Source organism: Oncorhynchus mykiss, chromosome 11 (assembly GCF_013265735.2).
Source record: "Oncorhynchus mykiss isolate Arlee chromosome 11, USDA_OmykA_1.1, whole genome shotgun sequence".
Classification (NCBI taxonomy): Eukaryota; Metazoa; Chordata; class Actinopteri; order Salmoniformes; family Salmonidae; genus Oncorhynchus; species Oncorhynchus mykiss.
The window spans coordinates 50499897-50521912 of NC_048575.1; the positions used below are offsets into that span (position 1 = coordinate 50499897).

Here is a 22016-nt window from a genome sequence, read left to right on the forward strand (position 1 = left end):
TCCTGTGTTTCATAACAGAGAGAGCCAAGGCCTAATGCAGGGCCTTCCTGCCCTCGAGCAAAACACTTTTTATAGTCCTCTGGGATGACAATGGCGATGTTTAGTTTTTCCTACCGAACATGGGAACCTGTAGAATATACTTTTTTTTGTCCTTGAATGTGGCCATTAGGAAAGAAATGTAGGGAACCACAGGATACGTGACCTGGCCTGGGCAGTGTGTTTCAGTGGGGTTTCTGGGGCCAGCCCGGCCAGGTAATAGAATGTTTCAAGAGTTGTACGCACAGATTTTCTGCATAACCACTTCCCCTATTAAAGTGGATTCTACGCCAGAGCGGGATTCTCCACTCATTTTTCCCATGACACCTGCACTTGTTTTTCTGTTTCCAGTATCGGTCTTCGCTTGGGTGATCCTCATTGTCAAACACTGCTCATATGCAGGAATGGAGCTACAGTGTCACTCCACAGTATGGAAATCCCAAAGCTCTGCAGACCTGGGTTCAAATAGCGTTTGTGTTCATTCAAATACTTTAGCTGCACTTGATTGAGCTTGCCTGGCACAATGGGACTGATAGAATAGTCCCGAAAGTGCAAACCCCACCCATCTGGCACTTCAGGCAAGCTTAATCCAATGCTAAACCTATTTGAAAGAAATCAAATACTATTTGAAGTTACTCCACACTTAGCTTTGCTTATTGTGAATTTACCAGCAATGAGCTATTCCTGTAGTTTATCAATAGCATTAGGGACATGTAAGTAGTAAGATGTCAGTGCACTGAAGTGCCTACAGTACTGTGTTCATGTATAACCATGCTTTCTCATTATAGCAATGTAGCAACGGTGCAATTTCTTTCTCTCCTACTCCACTCACTGAATCCCTCTCCACACACTTTCCCTTACTCCTTAAGAGGAGAGCTGATGTCACGGGGAGGGGGCTGGTCTGCCTGTGTCTATAAGTACAGGCACCACAGAGGGAATCTCGCTCTATATGAAGGGAAGCTAACCCTAGCTGAGCTGAGCTGACACTGTAGGAGAGCAAAGAAACACCAAACTAGTGTAGCTTTTAGTGCGCTCGCACAGAACCATGGATCGGTTCAGATGAATGAATAGGTAAACTGACAGATCAACAGACTTCTGGACTCACGTGCAGGCTCTGGACAGTATCTCGTCACAGCCACCAGGTTTCTATTCTCCATCTAACGACCTCTGATTGTAATTTTGGGAAGTACGCTTTCAGGATGCTTTCTCTGGTTAGTTTGAGAAGGACTGTTTCTACCCTGTTTGTTCTCCTCTCCAGTGCTGCTGTCATGGTGAGTTTCATAGATGCATACTTACCTGCCTGCCATTTTTTTTTCATTTTTTTTTCATTCTCTTTCACTCTATATTTTGCATTATTTTATTTACGATGTGTTTCTGCTTTTCAAAAAATATTATTTTACCAAAATAATTGAACTTTTTTTGGTATTTTGTTACAATGAAGAAAGACACTCCAGTAAGAGAGTACTAGTAAGTAGTAGTGTAGTACTACTACAGTACTAGTAAAGACGAGGCTGCACCTCTACCCTACTGCTGCTGTGCGGACCCCAAAACATCTGTAACACTGACACTGCTCTCTCTCTCAGGTGGAGAGTGACTGTCCTGCCCAGTGCTCTTGTGGCCCATCACCCCCATTGTGCCCAGTGGGTGTTAGCTGGGTAACAGACGCCTGTGGCTGCTGTAAGGTGTGTGCCAGGCAGTTCAACCAGGACTGCAGCCCCAGCCAGCCCTGTGACCACATCAAGGGCCTGCACTGCCACCTGGGGGCTGGGGGAAACCCAGAGAGAGGCCTGTGCCGAGGTAAGGACCAGGAGTACCCCTAACATCAGCAGGAGAGAGGTGGTTGGGCCAATATGGGAGTATGCAGAAGTATGGGTGTTAGCAGCTGGGTATGGGGATTTCAGAATTATAGTAAAAATGTAAATATTCAAGTAGATAAATGCTCAGCATCATTGTAACACTGCCATAGTGGTATAAAGTCCACTGTGCTGATAATGTGTCTGTGTCTCCCTAGCGGAGGCCAAGGGCCAGTCCTGCGAGTTCAGCGGGCGTGTCTACCAGCATGGAGAGGACTTCCAGCCCAGCTGCCAGCACCAGTGCAGCTGCATGGACGGGGTGGTGGGCTGCATGCCACTCTGCCCCCACCAGGTGTCCCTGCCCGACTGGCGCTGCTCCCGGCCAAGGCTGGCACGGCCCTTGGGCCGCTGCTGTGCGGAGTGGGTCTGTGACGACAACAACCACATCAGTGAGGACCCAGAGGAACCTCCACAGGTAGCCCTGCCCAACCCACAACCCCTCCCAAACCACATCAACAACCAGCTCCAGGAACAGCCACGCTATCAGGCCAGCACTGGAGTCACCTTTAGAGGTACAGTAAACAACCTATCCCAATGTCTCATTCTTCCACAGTCTCTATCCAGGCATAATCCTATCTTGGTCATAATCTGAACCTTGTATGTTTCTCTTAATTGTAACCCTGTATGTTTCTCTTAATTGTAACCCTGTATGTTTCTCATGATTCCCTGTCCTCTCCTTTCAGAGGTGGTGCCCCTCCCCAGGTCCCAGGTGTTGCTAAGCGCCAGATGCTTCCCGCAGACCACTGATTGGACGGAATGTTCCACTACCTGTGGGATGGGCATCTCCAGTCGGGTGACCAATAACAACGCAGACTGCCAGCTTGTCAGAGAGACACGACTGTGTCAAGTCCGCCAATGTGACCTGCGACTTACCCCAGCAATCAAGGTACAATGAGGCTCCTCTCAATGTCTGATATGTTTGTGGGAAATTATGAAGCATGCACGTAGAGCACATAGAACATATTAATATTTCATTTTTGATGATGAGAACCTTTGCAATATGACTATTTATTATGGTTTATGTAGCTCAGTTGTCTAACTGTGTTTGTTAACTGTGTGTTTGTTGACTGTCCAGAGGGGAAAGAAGTGCCAGCGTTCAGTGCGCCCTCAGGAGCCAATCAGCATCAACTTTGCTGGCTGCTACACAGCACGGCATTATCGACCTCGCAGCTGCGGCTCCTGTGTGGACAGACGATGCTGCACCCCTTCACTGACCCGCACCGTCCGCCTGCGCTTCCACTGTCCCGACGGAGAGGGCTTCACACGCAACGTCATGTGGATCCAGCGCTGCAGCTGCAAGAAGAGCTGTCACATTCACGGCTCCCCCTCAAGGCCCTCTGTCAGCCTACACAATGACATCCACACCTTCAGGCACTGAGTCAGGATTAGCAGGATGCCCAACCCCAGCCTCCACACACTGGATAGGGCTAGGGCATGCTAGTCTCTCCCCATCTTCCATACGCCCTCTGCCCACAGATAGCCCTGCCTTTCAGCCCCTTCCTGGACATCAGTGTGGCTGGCAGCCTCTCCCCGCCTGCACCAGCACAAGACTATGGGAGAGAGAGCTAGGTGGCCGCTCCCCCCATCCAGGCAGAACTATTGCTTGCACTTTAAGCTTCCTGACACATTGCCCCCAGTTATCCAACATGAGAGATGGGTAGCTATTTGGTGCAACTCTCTGCGGCTAGGTCCAGTTCCCCTTCCCTGCTGATGACCCAGCCACTGAACTGTTCCGGTGCAGGAAGGGACAGCACTGAGCACAACAGACTATAGATGTCCTGATGTCACTTTCTTGATGTCATGTTGGAATTATGGGTGAAATATGTAAATGAATCCTCTGCTTTTCACCTTTTTTATTATTATTTTTTATTTGTTAACATTGTCAAGTCCCTCTATATAACCACAGTGGGGGGAAAAAAGAAAGGAACGTGTATGTATGTATGTATATGAGGGACATTACTTTTTGTCATAATGTGTAAATTAGTGAGGCCAGTGAATGTGTCAGGATGTGATGAGCGATGACCATGGGCAATCCTATACATTCATGTATGATGAAGTGTTTTGTCTGATACATAGATGGTCGATTGAGGACAGGACGTCATCAATGATTGCACCTGTATGTTACATGTTGTTAAGTGGTTGTGTCTGTGAGAGAGAGAGAATGAAAGGGTGAGAAAACAGAGTGTTTACATGTGTGTGTTTGTCATATTACAGAGTATAGTGTACAGACTTCACTCTTTGTTGAGTGGCAATTTATACAGATCACCTCATTTTCCGGGGTGTGTTTTTATTGCCTCATGGTATGGAGACTTTCTTATACTGGAGGGAAGATTTTACTATATATATATTTAAGATTTATATATTGTTTGAATTCTTATCAATAATTATCTGATACATCAAATAAAACCTTAAACACGTGCTCTGTCTTGTGCTTCTCTGAGAGGTGCATCAGGTGGATGGTGATTTAGATGACAGCTTGGGGTGGTTGGTCTGGAATGCTGCTGTAAGGAGGGCAAATGAGTCTCTCCTGAGTTGGGGCAAGACTCACAGAAGGGGGTACAGTGCATTCAGAAAGTATTCAGACCCAGAATTTTGTTACGTTACAGCCTTACTCTAAAATGTATTACATTAGTTTTTTTCCTCATCAATCTACACACAATACCCCATAACGACAATTAAACAACTTTACTCAGTACTTTGAGGTGCTTTTGTCAGCGATTACAGCCTTGAGTCTTCTTGGATATGACACTACAAGCTTGGTACACCTGAATTTGGGGAGTTTCTCCCATTCTTCTCTGCAGATCCTCTCAAGCTCTGAGGTTGGATGGGGAGCGTCGCTTCACAGCTATTTTCAGGTCGGGTTCAAGTCCGGGCTCTGGACTTTGAGACTTGTCCCAAAGCCACTCCTGCGTGGTATTGACTGTGTGCTTAGGGTTGTTGTCCTGTTGGAAGGTGAACCTTCTCCCCAGTCTGGAGCAGGTTTTCATCAAAGATCTCTCTGTACTTTGCTCCTTTCATCTTTCCCACGATCCTTCTCCCGTGATTGCTCAGTTTAGGAAGAGTTTTGCTGGTTCCCAACTACTTCTACTTACTGTGTTCTTGGGGACCTTCAATGCTGCAGACATTTTTGGTACCCTTCCCTAGATCTGTGCCTCAACAATTCCTTCAACGTCATGGCTTGGTTTTTGCTTTGACATGCACTGTCAACTGTGGGACCTTTTTATATAGACAGGTGTGTGCCTTTCCAAATCATGTCCAATCAATTGAATTTACCACAGGTGGACTCCAATCAAGTTATAGAAACATCTCAAGGATGAGCAATGGAAACAGGATCCACCTGAGCTCAATTACGAGTCTCATAGCAAAGGTTCTGAATACTTATGTTAAGGTATTTATGTTTTTGCAAACATTTCTAAAAACCAGTTTTTTTGTCATTATGGGGTATTGTGTGTAGATTGATAAACATATTGGAAGGGGTCTGAATACTTTCCGAATGCACTGTAAGTCTGGCACTTACCTTTATGAAGTACCTTAGGGCTAGGAGTACATAACTCCGAAGAGGGGTGCAGTGCTGAAAGCCAGCCTGTTGTTTTGGTGTTAGGGCCGGGGGAAGAGGCAAGTTGGGTCTCAGTGAGGTCGCGGCCAGTGCTCTAGCCAGGTTAATGTTCCCTCATATCCTTCAACATAATGTACAGGCTGGTCTCTGGGTCACAAACATCACAGCAGCCTCCCAAATTCCACACCCTGTCCTCCTCCCCATCTCCTATGTCTCCCCCTGTCTAGATAGACAGATAGATAGATATCCCACCCTGACCTCCTCCCCTGTCTATCCCACCTCTCTTTACAGACCTGTCTGGCTTAGTGTGCTAGTTGTCTAAATGGCGACTGAGGTTATCACAGCATGGGCCTACTGTTTAATGTATTTAGTACATCTCAATGTATCGCCTATCCACATCCTCAATGTAATCCGCTTAGAAATGTAGGTTTGGACATATCAAGCATACAGTACAGGGTTGGAGCAGGGCTGGCCCTAGCCACTAAAGCAACCACTTGGGGCCCCACAGTTATTAGGGTGTCTCTGACCAAGATTTTAGGAATTCAGTTGGGGTTGCAACTTACTGTTGAGAGTTAAAACAGTATAATTTACAAGGTGCACTTTCCAAATTTGGTTGTGCATCATAAATGTTTCTTTTGTTATGTCATTCACTGACAGTCACTCAATTAGCCCATGTCAGCTGACATTTTTCAGATTGGTAAATTAGTCTAGCCAGCTATCTAAACGAATTACCGACTGGGCACACATTGGGCCCCCATTGATTATCTTAGTCAAAATACAGAAATACAGCTGGTATGATGCTGCTTTTGCTTCATATGATACAAAATGCATCATTCCGACTGTACTTCTGTATTTTGAAATGTATATATCTTGAAAGCTTGATTGCTGACATGCAAAACATTTTGGGACAATATGATATGTCCTAAAAAATAGATTTGGGTGGAATTTTCTTTAACACGGCTTAAGTCATGGCAAAATGTGTAGAATTGCAGGAAATTTGTTTCAAAACTGCAAATATTTCTCCAGCCTGTGGCAAAATGTGTAATATTGCTCCCAAAAGGCCATGGCAGGCCTTAGGTTAGAGTTAAGGCTGGGAATATGGCTACAATTCGTTTTTTATAGGCCTATGCAACCTCCTTGCATTTTGTTCACTGGTCCAATGACAGACAAAAATCGACAGAGCACACATGGCATTCCATCATCACCATAGAGACGGCAGTACTATCTGCCATTGTCGTCACTAAAGACATAACTCCTATTGGCTGTATCCCATCTGACTGTACCACGTTTCCCCGAAGCCTATGGTCTGTAGTGTTTGCATAGTAGGGCTATTTGGTGTTGTAAATTTAGGGAAAGACTATCAACCTCAGACTTATTCTACACTAAAGCATGTGTCCCAGGACAACGTTTGACAAAACGGCTGTCAAAGAGGTGCTCTTGTATTTCAGTGAAAGCCATGGCAATATGAGGACTGGGGAGGAGGTTATAGGAGGTTGTGTGAAAGAACAACTTAGTGTCCAGTCCACATTAAACAAAAGCTTTGTGATGTACTATAGTTATGAAAGCTGAGCATCCGGTGAAAGGAGAGTTACTCATGAAGGCAGTGAGTGTATGCAATTCTCTCCCCTGTGAAAGTGATTATTTTGGCTGTAGCCTCCTGCTGCGGTGGAGTTTACATTGGCCTGGGCACCAGACTGGAAGGTGTTGTCCAGCCTCACAGTGAAATGTGAGTTTCAGCATGGCTGTGACATAGGAAAAGGAAATATGTCGGAAATCAACAGGGCCTCTGGGAAGTGGCGGTGGGGGCCTGGGTGGAAGGTTTACTAGAGCAGAAGACACTCCAAAAAACAACCATAGCATCCTATGCAGAAGACAACTTTCGTATAGACAACAGTTACAAACACCTTTTTCTGAGCAAAATATTTTCTCTGAGAGGAATGTCACTCTCTAAACATGAGTCAGTTTGAATCAAAATGTAACTGTTCCAGCAATTCAGTACTGCAGCCTGGGACAATTGTTTTGTGTTTAAAACACAATGTATAACTTGTCCAGCCATATAACTGTAAAGGATGTCTATACATCGCTGCATTTAAAGGCACATTTACATCTCGAAATCCCCCCGGTGCACAAGTCCGAAAACGTATCGTTTCTGGAAATTTGTGGCAAGTGTCCAGCCTTGAACGGCCCTGCACACGTCCCGTATATCTCCAATAACAGACCACTTTTTGTGCACGGACGTGCATATGTCCGGAAACGGTTCAGTAAATCCCCTGAAACGACCACACACGTCCACCCATGGACCAGGACACATTCTGAAATCCCAGCGCACGTTTGACATCAGTTGCATTACATCTCAGTCCATGTCCCACAACATCTCTGCCATAAATGTCAGTAAATGACCGTGCCCTTGTTCAAGGCTGCGTGCGCATGCTTAGTCGCCCCCACTGAATGTTAGTCATTGATAGCTTGCCTTTGTGGTTGTCACTGGTATATTAAAACACAATTCATTATTGTATGAATGAATCACAGTGGAATATGAATGAATGCACTATTTAATTATATTTTATTATCACACATCAGGGTTCCTACACCTTTTCAGAAATAACATTTGAGCACCACTGTCAAGGTTTTTCCAGCACCTCACGACATTGCTATACTATCGCTGAACATGTTGTTCCACTTAATCACAAATCCCCTTAATCACTTCTTGAAGGATGATAATTAATTTCAGTAGACCAGGAGAAAGCAGGTAATAGTATCTGCATTTAGGCTAAGCAGGGCCTGAAACTAAAGTAAACCCCATAAGCTCGACCTGGGACACGTAAGCACCAGATGGAAACAGGTAGGCACCATATGGAAACAGGTAAGCACCAGATGGCACCAGATGGAAACAGGTAGGCACCAGATGGCACCAGATGGAAACAGGTAGGCACCAGGTGGCACCAGATGGAAACAGGTAGGCACCAGATGGAAACAGGTAAGCACCAGATGGGGGAATAGGAATGAGCTTATTCAAAACAAAAGTGTTTTCAAAAGAATAGAGCACAGCTTGACCTTGGGAGAGTTGGCCTATAGTGTTAAGAGTTGAGGGGTCCGTTACATCTAGGTTGCCTTGACGAAATCTCCCCAGACATGATCCGTGTGGTGTGGCTCGCCAAGTATCTTGGTTCCCTTTCTAAGCGGCACTGTAGTTTTTGACAAAGGGCAGTACACCTCACTCCGGAAGTAAGGTGGCTTGACAAACCACACCGATTTGCTGTTTTGCAGGCTATCCTCCTCATCAGGTCCACATCAACTTCTCTCCAATGTCTCTATCATCCTCTGTAAGCACTTTCAACTGTGCAAAACAATAGAACACAGTAAACAAATGCATCAAGTCATGCACATTCATACAATTCAAGTCTGAGCATTACTTTAAAGCCCCAGCAACCTCAGATTGAGAGATTAAAGGTGAATTCCAACCTTTAACATACAGTGGGGAGAACAAGTATTTGAAACACTGCCGATTTTGCAGGTTTTCCTACTTGCAAAGCATGTAGAGGTCTGTAATTTTTATCATAGGTACACTTCAACTGTGAGAGACGGAATCTGAAACAAAAATCCAGAAAATCCCATTGTATGATTTTTAAGTAATTCATTTGCATTTTTTTGCATGACATAAGTATTCAATACATCAGAAAAGCTGAACTTAATATTTGGTACAGAAACCTTTGTTTGCAATTACAGAGATCATACGTTTCTTGTAGTTCTTGACCAGGTTTGCACACACTGCAGCAGGGATTTTGGCCCACTCCTCCATACAGACCTTCTCCAGATCTTTCAGGTTTCGGGGCTGTCGCTGGGCAATACGGACTTTCAGCTCCCTCCAAAGATTTTCTATGGCTAGGCCACTCCAGGACCTTGAGATGCTTCTTACGGAGCCACTCCTTAGTTGCCCTGGCTGTGTGTTTCGGGTCGTTGTCATGCTGGAAGACCCAGCCACGACCCATCTTCAATGCTCTTACTGAGGGAAGGAGGTTGTTGGCCAAGATCTCGCGATACATGGCCCCATCCATCCTCCCCTCAATACGGTGCAGTTGTCCTATCCCCTTTGCAGAAAAGCATCCCCAAAGAATGACGTTTTCACCTCCATGTTTCACGGTTGGGATGGTGTTCTTGGGGTTGTACTCATCCTTCTTCTTCCTCCAAACACTGCGAGTGGAGTTTAGACCAAAAAGCTCTATTTTTGTCTCATCAGACCACATCACCTTCTCGCATTCTTCCTCTGGATCATCCAGATGGTCCTTGGCAAACTTCAGACGGGCCTGGACATGCGCTGGCTTGAGCAGGGGGACCTTGCGTGCGCTGCAGGATTTTAATCCATGACGGCGTAGTGTGTTACTAATGGTTTTCGTTGAGACTGTGGTCCCAGCTCTCTTTGTGTCATTGACCAGGTCCTGCCGTGTAGTTCTGGGCTGATCCCTCACCTTCCTCATGATCATTGATGCCCCACGAGGTGAGATTTTCAATGGAGCCCCAGACCAAGGGTGATTGACAGTCATCTTGAACTCCTTCCGTTTTCTAATAATTGCGCCAACAGTTGTTGCCTTCTCACCAAGCTGCTTGCCTATTGTCCTGTAGCCGATCCCAGCCTTGTGCAGGTCTACAATTTTAGCCCTGATGTCCTTACACAGCTCTCTGGTCTTGGCCATTGTGGAGAGGTTGGAGTCTGTTTGATTGAGTGTGTGGACAGGTGTCTTTTATACAAGGTAACGAGTTCAAACAGGTGCAGTTAATACAGGTAATGAGTGGAGAACAGGAGGGCTTCTTAAAGAAAAACTAACAGGTCTGTGAGAGCCGGAATTCTTACTGGTTGGTAGGTGATCAAATACTTATGTCATGCAATAAAATGCAAATGAATTACTTAAAAATCATACAATGTGATTTTCTGGATTTTTGTTTTATATTCCATCTCTCACAGTTGAAGTGTACCTATGATAAAATTTACAGACCTCTACATGCTTTGTAAGTAGGAAAACCTGCAAAATCAGCAGTGTATCAAATACTTGTTCTCCCCACTGTATATCACTCTGACCTTGATGGTAGATCCCCCAAACAATGTTTGATATTTTTTGAAATTACTGAGATGATTGGTATTATTAGACTATTGTGAAAACACTAGTTGAATTCCATCCACCTTGTTGAAATTGGCTCCACATGCCTTTGGCTCCGTACACTGGATGTAACACAAACATCTACCCAAAAGTCATTATAATCAACGAGATATGCCACAATGCATGTGGTACTGGCAGTGCACAGAGTTACAGGCATATGGACTAGAGTAGGAAACCAAAATGTGTACCTAGCTCATGATTACTGCTATTTTCTGTAGAACAGTCTTGGCAGTTCTGATACAGAGGCAATTAGTGTTTCAATAAAGTACAGCAATTGGTGATTAATGGAACTACAGGGGATATAGCAGCCACTTTAGACCAGGTGGGTGGAATTCAATGTCTGCTTTCATTCTACTCATCTGGCACAAGAACCTGCAATGGATATAAGCACAAGGTTAAATGTATGTTGTTTTGGTGGCCAGGACACCGGCGCAGAACATTGCTATTGTATGTAAAAAAGGGCATCTGAGAGTTTCACTCTGTCTCCTGTATAAACCAGTGGCGGTCGGTGCCGTTTAAGATGAGGGAGGACGATAATTTTTTTTAATGAGGGCGGCCTTATTTCTATTACAGCATAGTGTCATTTATATTCCATTCACCCAGTTCAATGTAACAGAGATAGGTTTAGGCTATTACATGATACTCATGTGTTTTTTTGTTGTTGCTACAACCTAGCCTATAAATTAAAGTTTACAATGTAGGTGCACACAGGTCAAAAGAAAGATGTGTGACAGACAGACTGACACATTCAATACCACCTTGCACACAGTTGCGAGTTGCTATTGGACAAATTCAGGTATGTTTATCCCCGTTTCGCTCTGTTTGCTTCCATTTAAAGAAACATTTTTTTTTCAACAGAATCGGTGGAATCAATACACCCCTGATCACACGAAAAAAGTTCACTTTCATAGCCACATACAAACAGCTCGTTGTATTCCTTCTCGTATCTACATGCTCTTCTCACTTTTTCCCTTTTCTTGTGGACTTCAATGCACAAAACATCAGCTGCCTGTGAACAGGCAAAAAAACAAACATTTCCAAGCCAAACCTTCAATTCATAACCTCTACACACAGACTACATTGTTGTCACCATATTAGCAATAAATGAGTAAAACCAAAATCTTGCCTTGCCTTGGAAGAGCTCCGGTGTTGGACAGTAATAGTCAGCTAGCTAACATAGCATCCCTCAGTTTCAGCCACGTGTTTGAGTAGGCTAAACTAGCTAGCTGAAAGTCAAAAAATATAGCTACCTCTCTCTCTCTCTCTCTCTCTTGCTCCTCTTCCATTTTTGAAGAAATTAATTTGTTCAAAACTGTTCAGCTATTGTTTTTCTCTTTGAGTCCCCTACTCACCACATTGTATGCATTGCAGTGCTAGCTAGCTGTAGCTTATTATTTCTGTACTAGACTAATTCTCTGATCATTTGATTGGGGGGACAGCATGTCAGTTCATGCTGCAAGAGCTCTGATAGTTTGGAGGATTTCCTCCAGAAGTTGTCAAAATTCCTAATTACTGTGTAAGTCTATGGAAGGGGGTGAGATCCATGAGCCTCCTAGGTTTTGCGATAAAGAAAATGTACACAGAGGAGGACGGAAGCTAGAGGTCCTATGGCTACACCATGGTGCTACCCTAGAGTGCTGTTGAGGCTAATGTAGACCTTCATTGCAAAACAATGTATTTTAATCAATTATTTGGTGACGTGAATATATGTTGTATAGTTTTATCTAAAAATGATAACTTTTGAAATGTTTCACTATTTAAAAAAAATTATGAAATTCACTGAGGAGGATGGTTGTCCCCTTCTTCCCCTGAGGAGCCTCCACTGGTGTAAACACGACCTTGTCTCACTAGATGTGTATGTAGCTATGACACGCGTGCATTGTACGGGCAACAACAGTACATCTCATTCACACTATTTATACAGTGCTAATTGTACAACCACATTATAGAAGATGCCTGTGTATTGCATGTAACAAAAACCCATGAACAGCTAGCTAACATTAGCGGTTAGCAATTAGCATACGACCATTAGATACCATTTTATTGAAAGGTTAACTTCTAAAACACATATCATTTGTGTGGTGTATATATTCACATGTAAATAAACTTACTTTGAGTTATCCTTTGTAAAAAATAAAAACATTTAATAATTTGAGATGCCATACCAGTGAAAAGTTTGGACACGTCTACTTATTCAAGGGTTTTTCTTTCTTTTTACTATTTTCTACATTGTAGAATAAGACATCAAAACTATTAAATAGCACATTTGGAATCATGTAGTAACCAACATTTTTTTAAACAAATCAAAATATATTTTATATTTGAGATTCTTCAATGTAGCCACACTTTGCCTTGATGACAGCTTTGCACACACTTGGCATTCTCTCAACCAGCTTCACGAGGTAACCACCTGGAATGCATTTCAATTGACAGGTGTGCCTTGTTAAAAGTTAATTTGTGTAATTTATTTCCTTCTTAATGCGTTTGAACCTATCAGTTGTGTTGTGACAAGGTAGGGTGGTATACAGAAGACAGCCCTATTTGGTAAAAGACCAAGTCCATATTATTGCAAGAACAGCTCAAATAGCAAAGAGAAATGACAGTCCATCAATACTTTAAGACATGAAGGTCAGTCAATCTGGAAAATGTCAAGAACTTTGAAAGTTTCTTCAAGTGCAATCGCAAAAATCATCAAGCGCTATGATGAAACTGGCTCTTATGAGGACCGCCACAGGAAAGGAAGACCCATAGCTACTAGCCTCAGAAATTGCGGCCCAAATAAATGCTTCACAGAGTTCAAGTAACAGACACATCTCAAGATCAACTGTTCAGAGGAGACTGCGTGATTCAGGGCTTCACGGTCTAATTGCTGCAAAGAAACCACGTCTAAATGACACCAAGAAGAAGAAGAGACTTGCTTGGGCCAAGAAACATGAGCAATGGACATTAGACCGGTGGAAATTTGTCCTTTGGTCTGACATTTTTGGTTTCAACAGGCGTGTCTTTGTGAGACAAAGAGTAGGTCAACGGATGATCTCTGCATGTATGGTTCTCACCGTGACGCTTGGAGGAGGAGGTGTAATGGTGCTTTGCTGGTAACATTGTCAGTGATTTATTTAGAATTCAAGGCACACAACCAGCATTGCTACCACAGCATTCTGCAGCGATACACCATCCCATCTGATTTGCGCTTAGTGGGACTATAACTTGTTTTTCAACAGGACAATGACCCAACACACCTCCAAGCTGTTTAAGGGCTATTTGACCAAGAAGGAGAGTGATGGAGTGCAGCATCAGATGACATGGCCTCCACAATCACCCGACCTCAACCCAATTGAGATGGTTTGGGATGAGTTGGACCGCAGAGTGAAGGGAAAAGCAGCCAACAAGTGCTCAGCATATGTGGAAACTCCTTCAAGAATGTTGGAAAAGCATTCCAGGTGAGGCTCCTTGAGAGAATGCCAAGAGTGTGCAAAGCTGTCATCAAGATAAGGGGTGGCTACTTTGAAGAATCTAAAATATATTTTGATTTGTTTAACACTTGTTTTGTCACTACATGATTCCATATATGTTATTTCATAGTTTTGATGTCTTCACTATTACTCTACAATGTAGAAAATAGTAAAAATAAAGAAAACCCCTAGAATGAGTAGGCGGGTCCAAACTTTTGACTGGTACAATATGTATGTATATATATATATTTATAGCTGTTCAGTGCCCAGTGATGAGGAGACAGTAGGCCTACAGCACAAGAGAACACTGTCCTCTACTGGCACTTAGGAAGCAGTGCAGAAATATACTTAAATTCATAAATGCAGTTTTATTCTGAATAGAACTCGAAGCAAAAGTTAACTGAAACAGCTGTAACACTGCCCCTAGGTTATGTTTATGGTCACGGTTCGGGTTATGGCTACGGTTAGGGTTGAGCCGGGATGTGGACATGAAGCTAGGGTTAGGGTTACTACTAGGGCTCTCCCTTAGACCCAATGTGCAGGAGCCTGGCTCCAGCTCCATTTAACCACTGTGTACTACTACTCTTATAATACTAAGATTCAGTCTTATTTGGAAAAAAATATATATTTTCCAGGCATTATTGTTCACCCCCAATTCTTCATTTATGGTATACATAATTTAGCCTAAACCATTTTAGTCTATATTCAAATAAATGTATTGCCACATCCTCCCCTAACTTTTCTTAATTAACAGTAAATGCAAATGTCTATTAAATATCTAATTTGTATGATTCTGAATAGACTACATCATGCATGAAAGCGGAAGTGGTCCATGACAGCATGTGCGTTTTAATTGCACATATGAATTGTGGAAAGGATTGTCATATCTGAAAACAGTTATAGTTTAGTTCAATCTAATGAGAATAGGAATGCACAATGGGCAGCTACAAACACATACATCATTTTGACAGTAACCCCACCCCTGACAGCTGACTGGCTGCGCACACTGCATGTTCAAAACGTCACCATAAAGCGAATTAAATAGCCTACCCGCTTGTGCAATTCAGTAAATAGTGTAGCTGTCAAAGACGCTAGTCATAGTTGAGAGTCGGATGATAAATCTAATTGATGAAAAAAAACATGGTTTATGCCATCTCTTTAAAACCAATTTAGTTACATTGTATCAAATTGTATATTTGACAACGTGCGCTTTTTCCTTTTTGACATTGCTTCAATTCGTGTTAAATAACCAGTTTCGCAAATGTTTCGCCTTATTTGTTTGATATGGATATCAGAGAAGCGCTAGATTGTCACAGTCTGGATTAGCTATTGTTGAAAGACTATCCGCTGTCATCCATTGGATTTATTTGTATTATTATCATTTTTTTTACAACTGAACTTCTTCACGTCTGAATTATCTGGAACGCACATCAAGGTGAGCATCTCTCTGTTCGCCGTGGTGTGCAAATTAGCCTATTTTTCATGACCAAAACAGAGCTAACCGTAATGTTCATGTGAATTTGTATTACATACAGGCTATCTTTACCGCATCTTGATTCTCTGTTGCATGCTGGTTCGAAGTTCAACCAAGAGCCTCCTGTTTTAAGACTGCTATTCTGTTTTCATGCAAGGGCATCATTCACTCTTTTGTGTTTCACTGTATGATTTCCTCTATAAAAAAAATGATACTATTCGGGAACCAGGACCTTACTCATAGGAAAGTGTTCTGTATGAATATATAACGCTCCCTTGTCTTGTGGAATATAAATCACAGTTGTTTTCCCCAAACATTTCACCCAACTTGAATAAACTAAACTTGAATTTTATTTGCAGAAACCTGGATGCTTAGACTACATTATCACACTGAATTATTTTTTTCATTGTGACACCTTTAAAATGACAGGTTAAATGGGTGTTATTTTCCTGGATTGTCATAAAACGTGTTATAAATGTTATATTATTGTTTTTAGTATAATTTAACCTATTTTGTTCAATCAGTGAACAGATTATTTGTGGACCTCCAATGTTTTTGGGGAGTTGTGACGGAGGCAAATGAACACTTTCTAGGCATGCCTTGGTATTGCTTGGTATTTGGAATTTAAAAAAACTGCACTCAACAACTAATATGGGGCATCATCATTAAAACCTACATTTACAGCTTACCTGGCATGTCCTGTAAAAGATTCCTACATGTTCTTGAACCAGCGAACATACAGAAAGTAAGGATGTGGGGTATTCCTTTGTCTGAAGGTGCACAGTAGTGAAACATGAGCGTGTTGACTAAACACTGTACTTAGTTCAAATTCTTCATGTTGCCCATGCATGCTTGCGATAGTGGTCACCTGTTAGGACTTTGGATAACCTGACCCCTTCCAGTAGTAGTTGTTTTGAGGCTCACTGCTGTCAGATCAGTTTTTGATAGGTTGAGTGAGGCATTAGGCTATGCATCATATTGGTTGTTGTGTGGCTGTACACTGTTTGTTTTGAACACTTCAAGCCCTGTCTTAGACAACTGCGGATGAACAGTGTAATGAAGTTGTTAACAAAACCATAGACAAAATCAAAACCATAGTGGATGAGGGAGACGTTGTCAATGAGGTCATTGTAACGGCATGCTACAGTACCTTTCCCATGTAGCTGAAGTGTCAACATTGTTTTTATTTAACAAGAGCTCCTGAGGGCCCAGCATGGTGAACAGTCAGGTGGGCAGTGGTGTGGCGTCACCCCCCAGGTCGTGTGCTGGATGCGGGGGAAAGATCGCTGACCGCTTCCTGCTCTTCTCCATGGAGCGCTACTGGCACACACGCTGCCTCAATTGCTCCTGCTGCCACGCACACCTGGGCGACATTGGCACCACCTGCTACAGTAAAGGAGGCATGATCCTGTGTAGGAGCGACTATATCAGGTGAGGTCCTAATTGGGCTCTGGGGAGAGGACATAACAGGAAGGGGAGGATGTAGACTTTATCTCCCAGGCTAGGGCACTGAGACTGATCTGGCTCTGGGGAGAGGACAACAGGAAGGGGAGGATGTAGACTTTATCTCCCAGGCTAGGGCACTGAGACTGATCTGGCTCTGCTTTGTGTCTGCAGGTTGTTCGGACACAGTGGGGCATGCAGCACCTGTGGCCAGTCCATCCCGGCTAATGAGATGGTGATGAGGGCACAGGGTAATGTGTATCATCTCAAGGTAAGACCCCTTGGCAGTTAAGGTCTCACTGTTGTTAGTGTATGTCGTCATCAGTGAATGTGTAACAGTTGTTTGTGTGAAACCCATTTAAATAAGTGTTATACACTGACTAAAGTTACCTTGTACCTGATGTTAGAGTTAGCATTTGCTTATGACGCTAGTTAGGCATGGACTAACCTTGGTTAACCCAGAACTAAAATCTTGCGTAGTCTGTTCACGAGAGATTAGGCCTGGACTTGAGTGGCACATTTGGGATGAGGATTCTAACTCCTGTGTGTGTCTTTTGTCCCTAGTGTTTCACATGTGCCACCTGTAGAAACCGACTGGTGCCAGGCGACCGCTTCCACTATGTCAACGGCACCATCTTCTGTGAGCACGACCGGCCAGGGGGTGCACTGCTCAGCAGCCACCTGCCCCCCACTGCAGAGCAACCCTGTGTTGCCTGACCAGAAGGTGAAAGAGGGACCAGCACCATGAGGCCTTTCACACTTTCATACGTATTTCACACACACTACCATCATGAAAGGAGACCTACAGACGTGCTGTATGTCTAGTAACTTACGTTCTATTCCCTCCTGCTCTTGTCTGTAGGTGAGCTGAGTGCCTAGAGCGGTGCGCTGTGCCTTCATCCCCTTCATGCTTCCCTTCATGCTTCCCTTCATGCTTCCCTTGTCACCAGAGGACCGCCCATCCCTGCACACCCTGCTCCCGATACTGTTGTTGTGGACCCTCATCACCAACCACCACCCTGTCTCTTTGACCAGGAGGTTCTTTTTGCTTGCAGTATCTATTTCAGATGTGTTGTGTATATCCATGCTTGAGAGAGTGTACAGATACACAGTGGCGGTGAGTCGTGTGTGTGGTGCAGTGCTGGTCTGTCCATCAAAGACAATATGGACCACATCAACTATTTCAGGACTGAGGCTACGTGTTGTATGTGAAGGACACCCAACTGTGTGCATATCCAGAACTTTGGTGCTTTTGGACAAATCTTGCAATGAGTAAGGTAATAGTCTGGACCCTGTCTAGGATCTATAGTAAGATTAAAGTAGACAAAAATAAGCTTTCTCGTGGACACAACTAAAACGCTATCACTAACAGTGGCATTGCTGTGGTTATTATTGTCAGGGATATCCCATCACTTAGATGATGAGCTCACAATCCCTCTCAATGGCCTGTCATCTGTTACTCAGTGATGTTTAGACCATCATATGAATCTGGCTGAAGTGAAGGAAGAAGATAAATATACATTCTTTTTTTTATAATGTTATTGTGTGTTTCCCAGTAGAGTTCTATTTCCTTAATAAATGTTGCATTCAATTTAATTTTGGATGCCTGTTCAATATGTGACATTATCAAATGGAGAAAAAAAAATGCTATTAAAACATTTTACTGTAACGAGGTGAACTGAAGTAATTGAAGTCTATGTGCAGTTGGTTGGTTACATGACATGAGTCTCGTGGTATTATATGGTAGGCTACCACCCGGTTGGTGTTACATTTCCTCCCCGACTGTTCCTGCATTGCTCCCTCCAGCCCTGTATGGTGAAAACATGCCTGATTACCCTGAGGAATGGAATTAGAGGGCTAGAGCCCTGACCGTTTACAGAAGCAATTAAACATGAGTGGTGTATCTGTGCTGCTGTGCTTGCTGCCTGCTGCAGCTCCTGGGAGGCTGAACTTTGGCCATATCCCGTGGCTGACTTTAATAAAGACTCATCTGGGAGCCAGCCTAATTAAAGGGAGGGGCTCCTTTGCATCCAGCCAGCATGTAAAAAAAAAATCATGACAACAATCTGATACTTTTACTGTTTACCATTTTGCAATTAAAAGACACAAGCCAAAGCTTTTCCAATCCCCCTTTGCTGGTCTTTGTTCTCTGTTTGGCTCTGCATTTGTTAAGCTGCTTGAACTTCCTTGTAATGTAAAACTGTACATGTAGCATATATAGTCAGACATAGGTTTGTAGACTTGAGGAATTAAAGGAAAACTCCACCCAAAAACTCACTTTTGTTGTTCGTTTCATTAGTCTATTGTTGACATAGTCCCACAGTTTTGTTTGCTTGTCAAGTTTTCAAGATGTGTGACTTTCAAAATACAGAAATCATCCAAATATGATGCATTTAGCATCATATGATGCAGCGTTTTGGAATGATTTCTGTATTCTGAAAGTTACATATCTTGAAAGCTTTAGTGCTGACAAACCTAACATGTTGGCACTATGTCAACAATGGACTAATGAAACGAACAACAAAAGTGAGTTTTTGGGTGGAGTTTTCCTTTAAGGCTTTAAGAAAACCCAAGCTTACGGTGAAGCAGTCGATAGCATCTGCTGTGCTTTAAATGAGCTCTGTACTTTCACACTTTTGCTAGGAGCATGACAGCCATAGAAATGACACCTTAATGTGGTTAGCTATTTCAGAAGTCCCACTTGTCATGGTAGGGGCTGATCCTGCATCAATTATTTATTCCACGTTTGATTGAAAAGCATCACGCAAATTCATTAACGTATGCAAATTATCACAATTACAATTATCTTCATATCTATATAGTGAGAAAATAAAACCTCTGCAGAATCTGAATCCCACCGCACCACAAGTTACACTTTGCATTCAAACCAATCAGGCCTCATCTGCATATCTCTAATTAGCCCAGCATTTTCAGATGCCAATTAGCAGGCCTCATAAAAAGCCTCTCTGCCATGAGGCGTTGTCTTTTATTAGAGACTTTGCAGGTGTATGGCTCACTATGTAGTTTCTGTCATAAGAAAGTGTTTATACTCACTAATTAATCATATTAACACATGCAAATGAGTGTAATTGCCTTAGCTTCTACGCTTCACGTTGTGTGAAGAGACAGAAATGAGACAGTATATATTTTTTTCGAGGAAGAGAGAGTCTGAGTGGTGTCCTTCTGCCCAGCCACTCTGATACAGATCCAAGATGAAGTCTCTGTGTCATGATGATGATCCATTGTCTCTGTGCCAGCAGGACTGGCAGGCAGATCATCTCTGTCTCACGATCGTTTGAGAAGCCAACGAGAGGGTTTGGAGCAATCTGACAATAAACTGGAATTAAGAGAGACAGACAGCCCTTCATTGAAATCCTCTGGGCTCAAGCAGTGTGATGTTAGATCTGTTCCAGCGAGTGTACAGTATGTTAGAGAGGTATGTGCATGTGGTCACTGTCAGGAACTGAGCCAGAGACTGTACTGAAAGGGGGTCTGTGTTGATAGACAGGCATGCAAGCTGAGGTTATGTCTATGTGTTCGCCGACACAAACATACAGGTAACTGCCAAAATAATGGAAACACTTGAGTAAATGAGGGATACAAAGTATATTGAAAGCAGGTGCTTTCACACAAGTGTGGTTCCTGAGTTAATTAAGCAATTAACATCCCATCACGCTTAGGGTCATGTATAGAAATGCTGGGCATGGCATTATTTTGGTTACCATGGCTATGCCCCCATAGGATGACAATGCCCCCATCCACAGGGCACGAGTGGTCATTGAATGGTTTGATGAGCAAGAAAACGATGTAAACGATATTCCAGGGTTATTCAACTCTTACCCTATAAGGTCCGGAACCTGCTGGTTTTCTGTTCTACCTGATAATGTATTACAACCACCTGGTGTGTCCCAGGTCTAAGTCAGTTCCTGATTAGAGGCGAACAATTAAAAAAAGCACTGGAACTGGCTTCGAGGTCCAGAGTTGAGTTTGAGGGCCATATGCCATGGCCGTCTCAGTCACCAGATCTCAAGCCAATTGAACACTTATGGGAGATTCTGGAGAGGTGCCTGAGACAGTGTTTTCCACCACCATCAACAAAACTCTAAATAATACAATTTCTCATGGAAGAATGGTGTCACATCCGTCCAATAGAGTTCCAGACACTAGTTGAATCTATTGCAAGGTGCTTTGAAACTATTCTTGGTCATGGTGGCCGAACGCCCTATTACGACACTCTATGTTGGTGTTTCCTTTATTTTGGCAGTTACCTGTACATAATATTCATGGTAACAGGTTTCCAGTAAAATACATCTTTTACTTTCTTTTTTTTTTACATTTAGGTCTATCTATTTGATACTGTCGCCTAAGGAATTGTAACTATGCTAAGAATCCATAAAACTGTCCTGTCTGCTAAAACTATTTATGCGTTCCTCCTTCAACACTAGATAACTAGTGATAAGTATCTCAACATCAAGAGAATGTGCATTGCACTTAGTGTCCCCTGGAAAGATGTTGACTTCTGCAGAAATCATTATTATTAGGTCTATAAAGGTATTATGTTCCTGAATGAGGCATGAATTCAACAGAAACATGTTTTTGAAGACAATCATTTCCTCAGCAATAACTCACCGTCTTGAACAAGGTGGGTTTAGAACAGGCTTAAGACAAAGAAAACAACTTTACAACTATGAGCCTCATACAGGAATGTCAGAGGGGTAGGAAGAGAGGAGAGACAGCGGGATAGAGAGAAAGGGAGAGAGAAAGAGAAAGAGAGAGACAGAGAGAGAGAAGAGAACATTCCCTGGCCAATCAGAATGCTTTGAATAATTAAACTGATCGGCTTTATTAGCTCAATTACGTTAATTTGACCACGGAACACGGCCATATGGTGAAAGGAAACAAAAGAGGGGGGAACTAATTAAAAGTAAAATAATGAGGATTTTAATTAACTGGTTCCCCAGACAGCAGCGCACAGGGATCAGGAGCCTGGTACCATAATTAAAGTGCTGTAACGCAGGCAACATCTCTCCTCTCTTTCTTATATCTGTG

At 43.0% G+C, this 22016-nt stretch overlaps 2 protein-coding genes across 2 annotated transcripts; both read left to right on the top strand.

Moving 5' to 3' along the window:
* Nucleotides 1-987: 987 nt before the first annotated feature.
* LOC110535861 (CCN family member 1) lies at nt 988-4308 on the top strand. The gene is made up of 5 exons (XM_021621203.2): nt 988-1307; nt 1620-1833; nt 2048-2401; nt 2573-2775; nt 2965-4308. Exons 1-5 carry the CDS (start codon nt 1236-1238, stop codon nt 3265-3267), a joined length of 1146 nt encoding a protein of 381 aa, XP_021476878.1. The 5' UTR covers nt 988-1235; the 3' UTR covers nt 3268-4308.
* Nucleotides 4309-15107: 10799 nt separating this feature from the next.
* LOC110535865 (LIM domain transcription factor LMO4-B) lies at nt 15108-19082 on the top strand. Its single transcript, XM_021621207.2, has 5 exons — nt 15108-15485; nt 16720-16955; nt 17142-17238; nt 17532-17691; nt 17830-19082. Exons 2-4 carry the CDS (start codon nt 16738-16740, stop codon nt 17682-17684), a joined length of 468 nt encoding a protein of 155 aa, XP_021476882.1. The 5' UTR covers nt 15108-15485; nt 16720-16737; the 3' UTR covers nt 17685-17691; nt 17830-19082.
* The last annotated feature ends 2934 nt before the right edge of the window (nt 19083-22016 follow it).

Excerpts from the sequence above, each read along its gene's own strand:
- LOC110535861 (XM_021621203.2), top strand. The coding sequence starts at position 1,236 with ATGCTTTCTCTGGTTAGTTTGAGAAGGACTGTTTCTACCCTGTTTGTT. Across the intron at positions 1,308-1,619 it reads TCTCCAGTGCTGCTGTCATG|GTGGAGAGTGACTGTCCTGC; the intron begins GTGAGTTTCATA and ends TCTCTCTCTCAG. Across the intron at positions 2,402-2,572 it reads CACTGGAGTCACCTTTAGAG|AGGTGGTGCCCCTCCCCAGG; the intron begins GTACAGTAAACA and ends CTCTCCTTTCAG.
- LOC110535865 (XM_021621207.2), top strand. The coding sequence starts at position 16,738 with ATGGTGAACAGTCAGGTGGGCAGTGGTGTGGCGTCACCCCCCAGGTCG. Across the intron at positions 16,956-17,141 it reads TGTAGGAGCGACTATATCAG|GTTGTTCGGACACAGTGGGG; the intron begins GTGAGGTCCTAA and ends TTGTGTCTGCAG. Across the intron at positions 17,239-17,531 it reads GTAATGTGTATCATCTCAAG|TGTTTCACATGTGCCACCTG; the intron begins GTAAGACCCCTT and ends TTTTGTCCCTAG.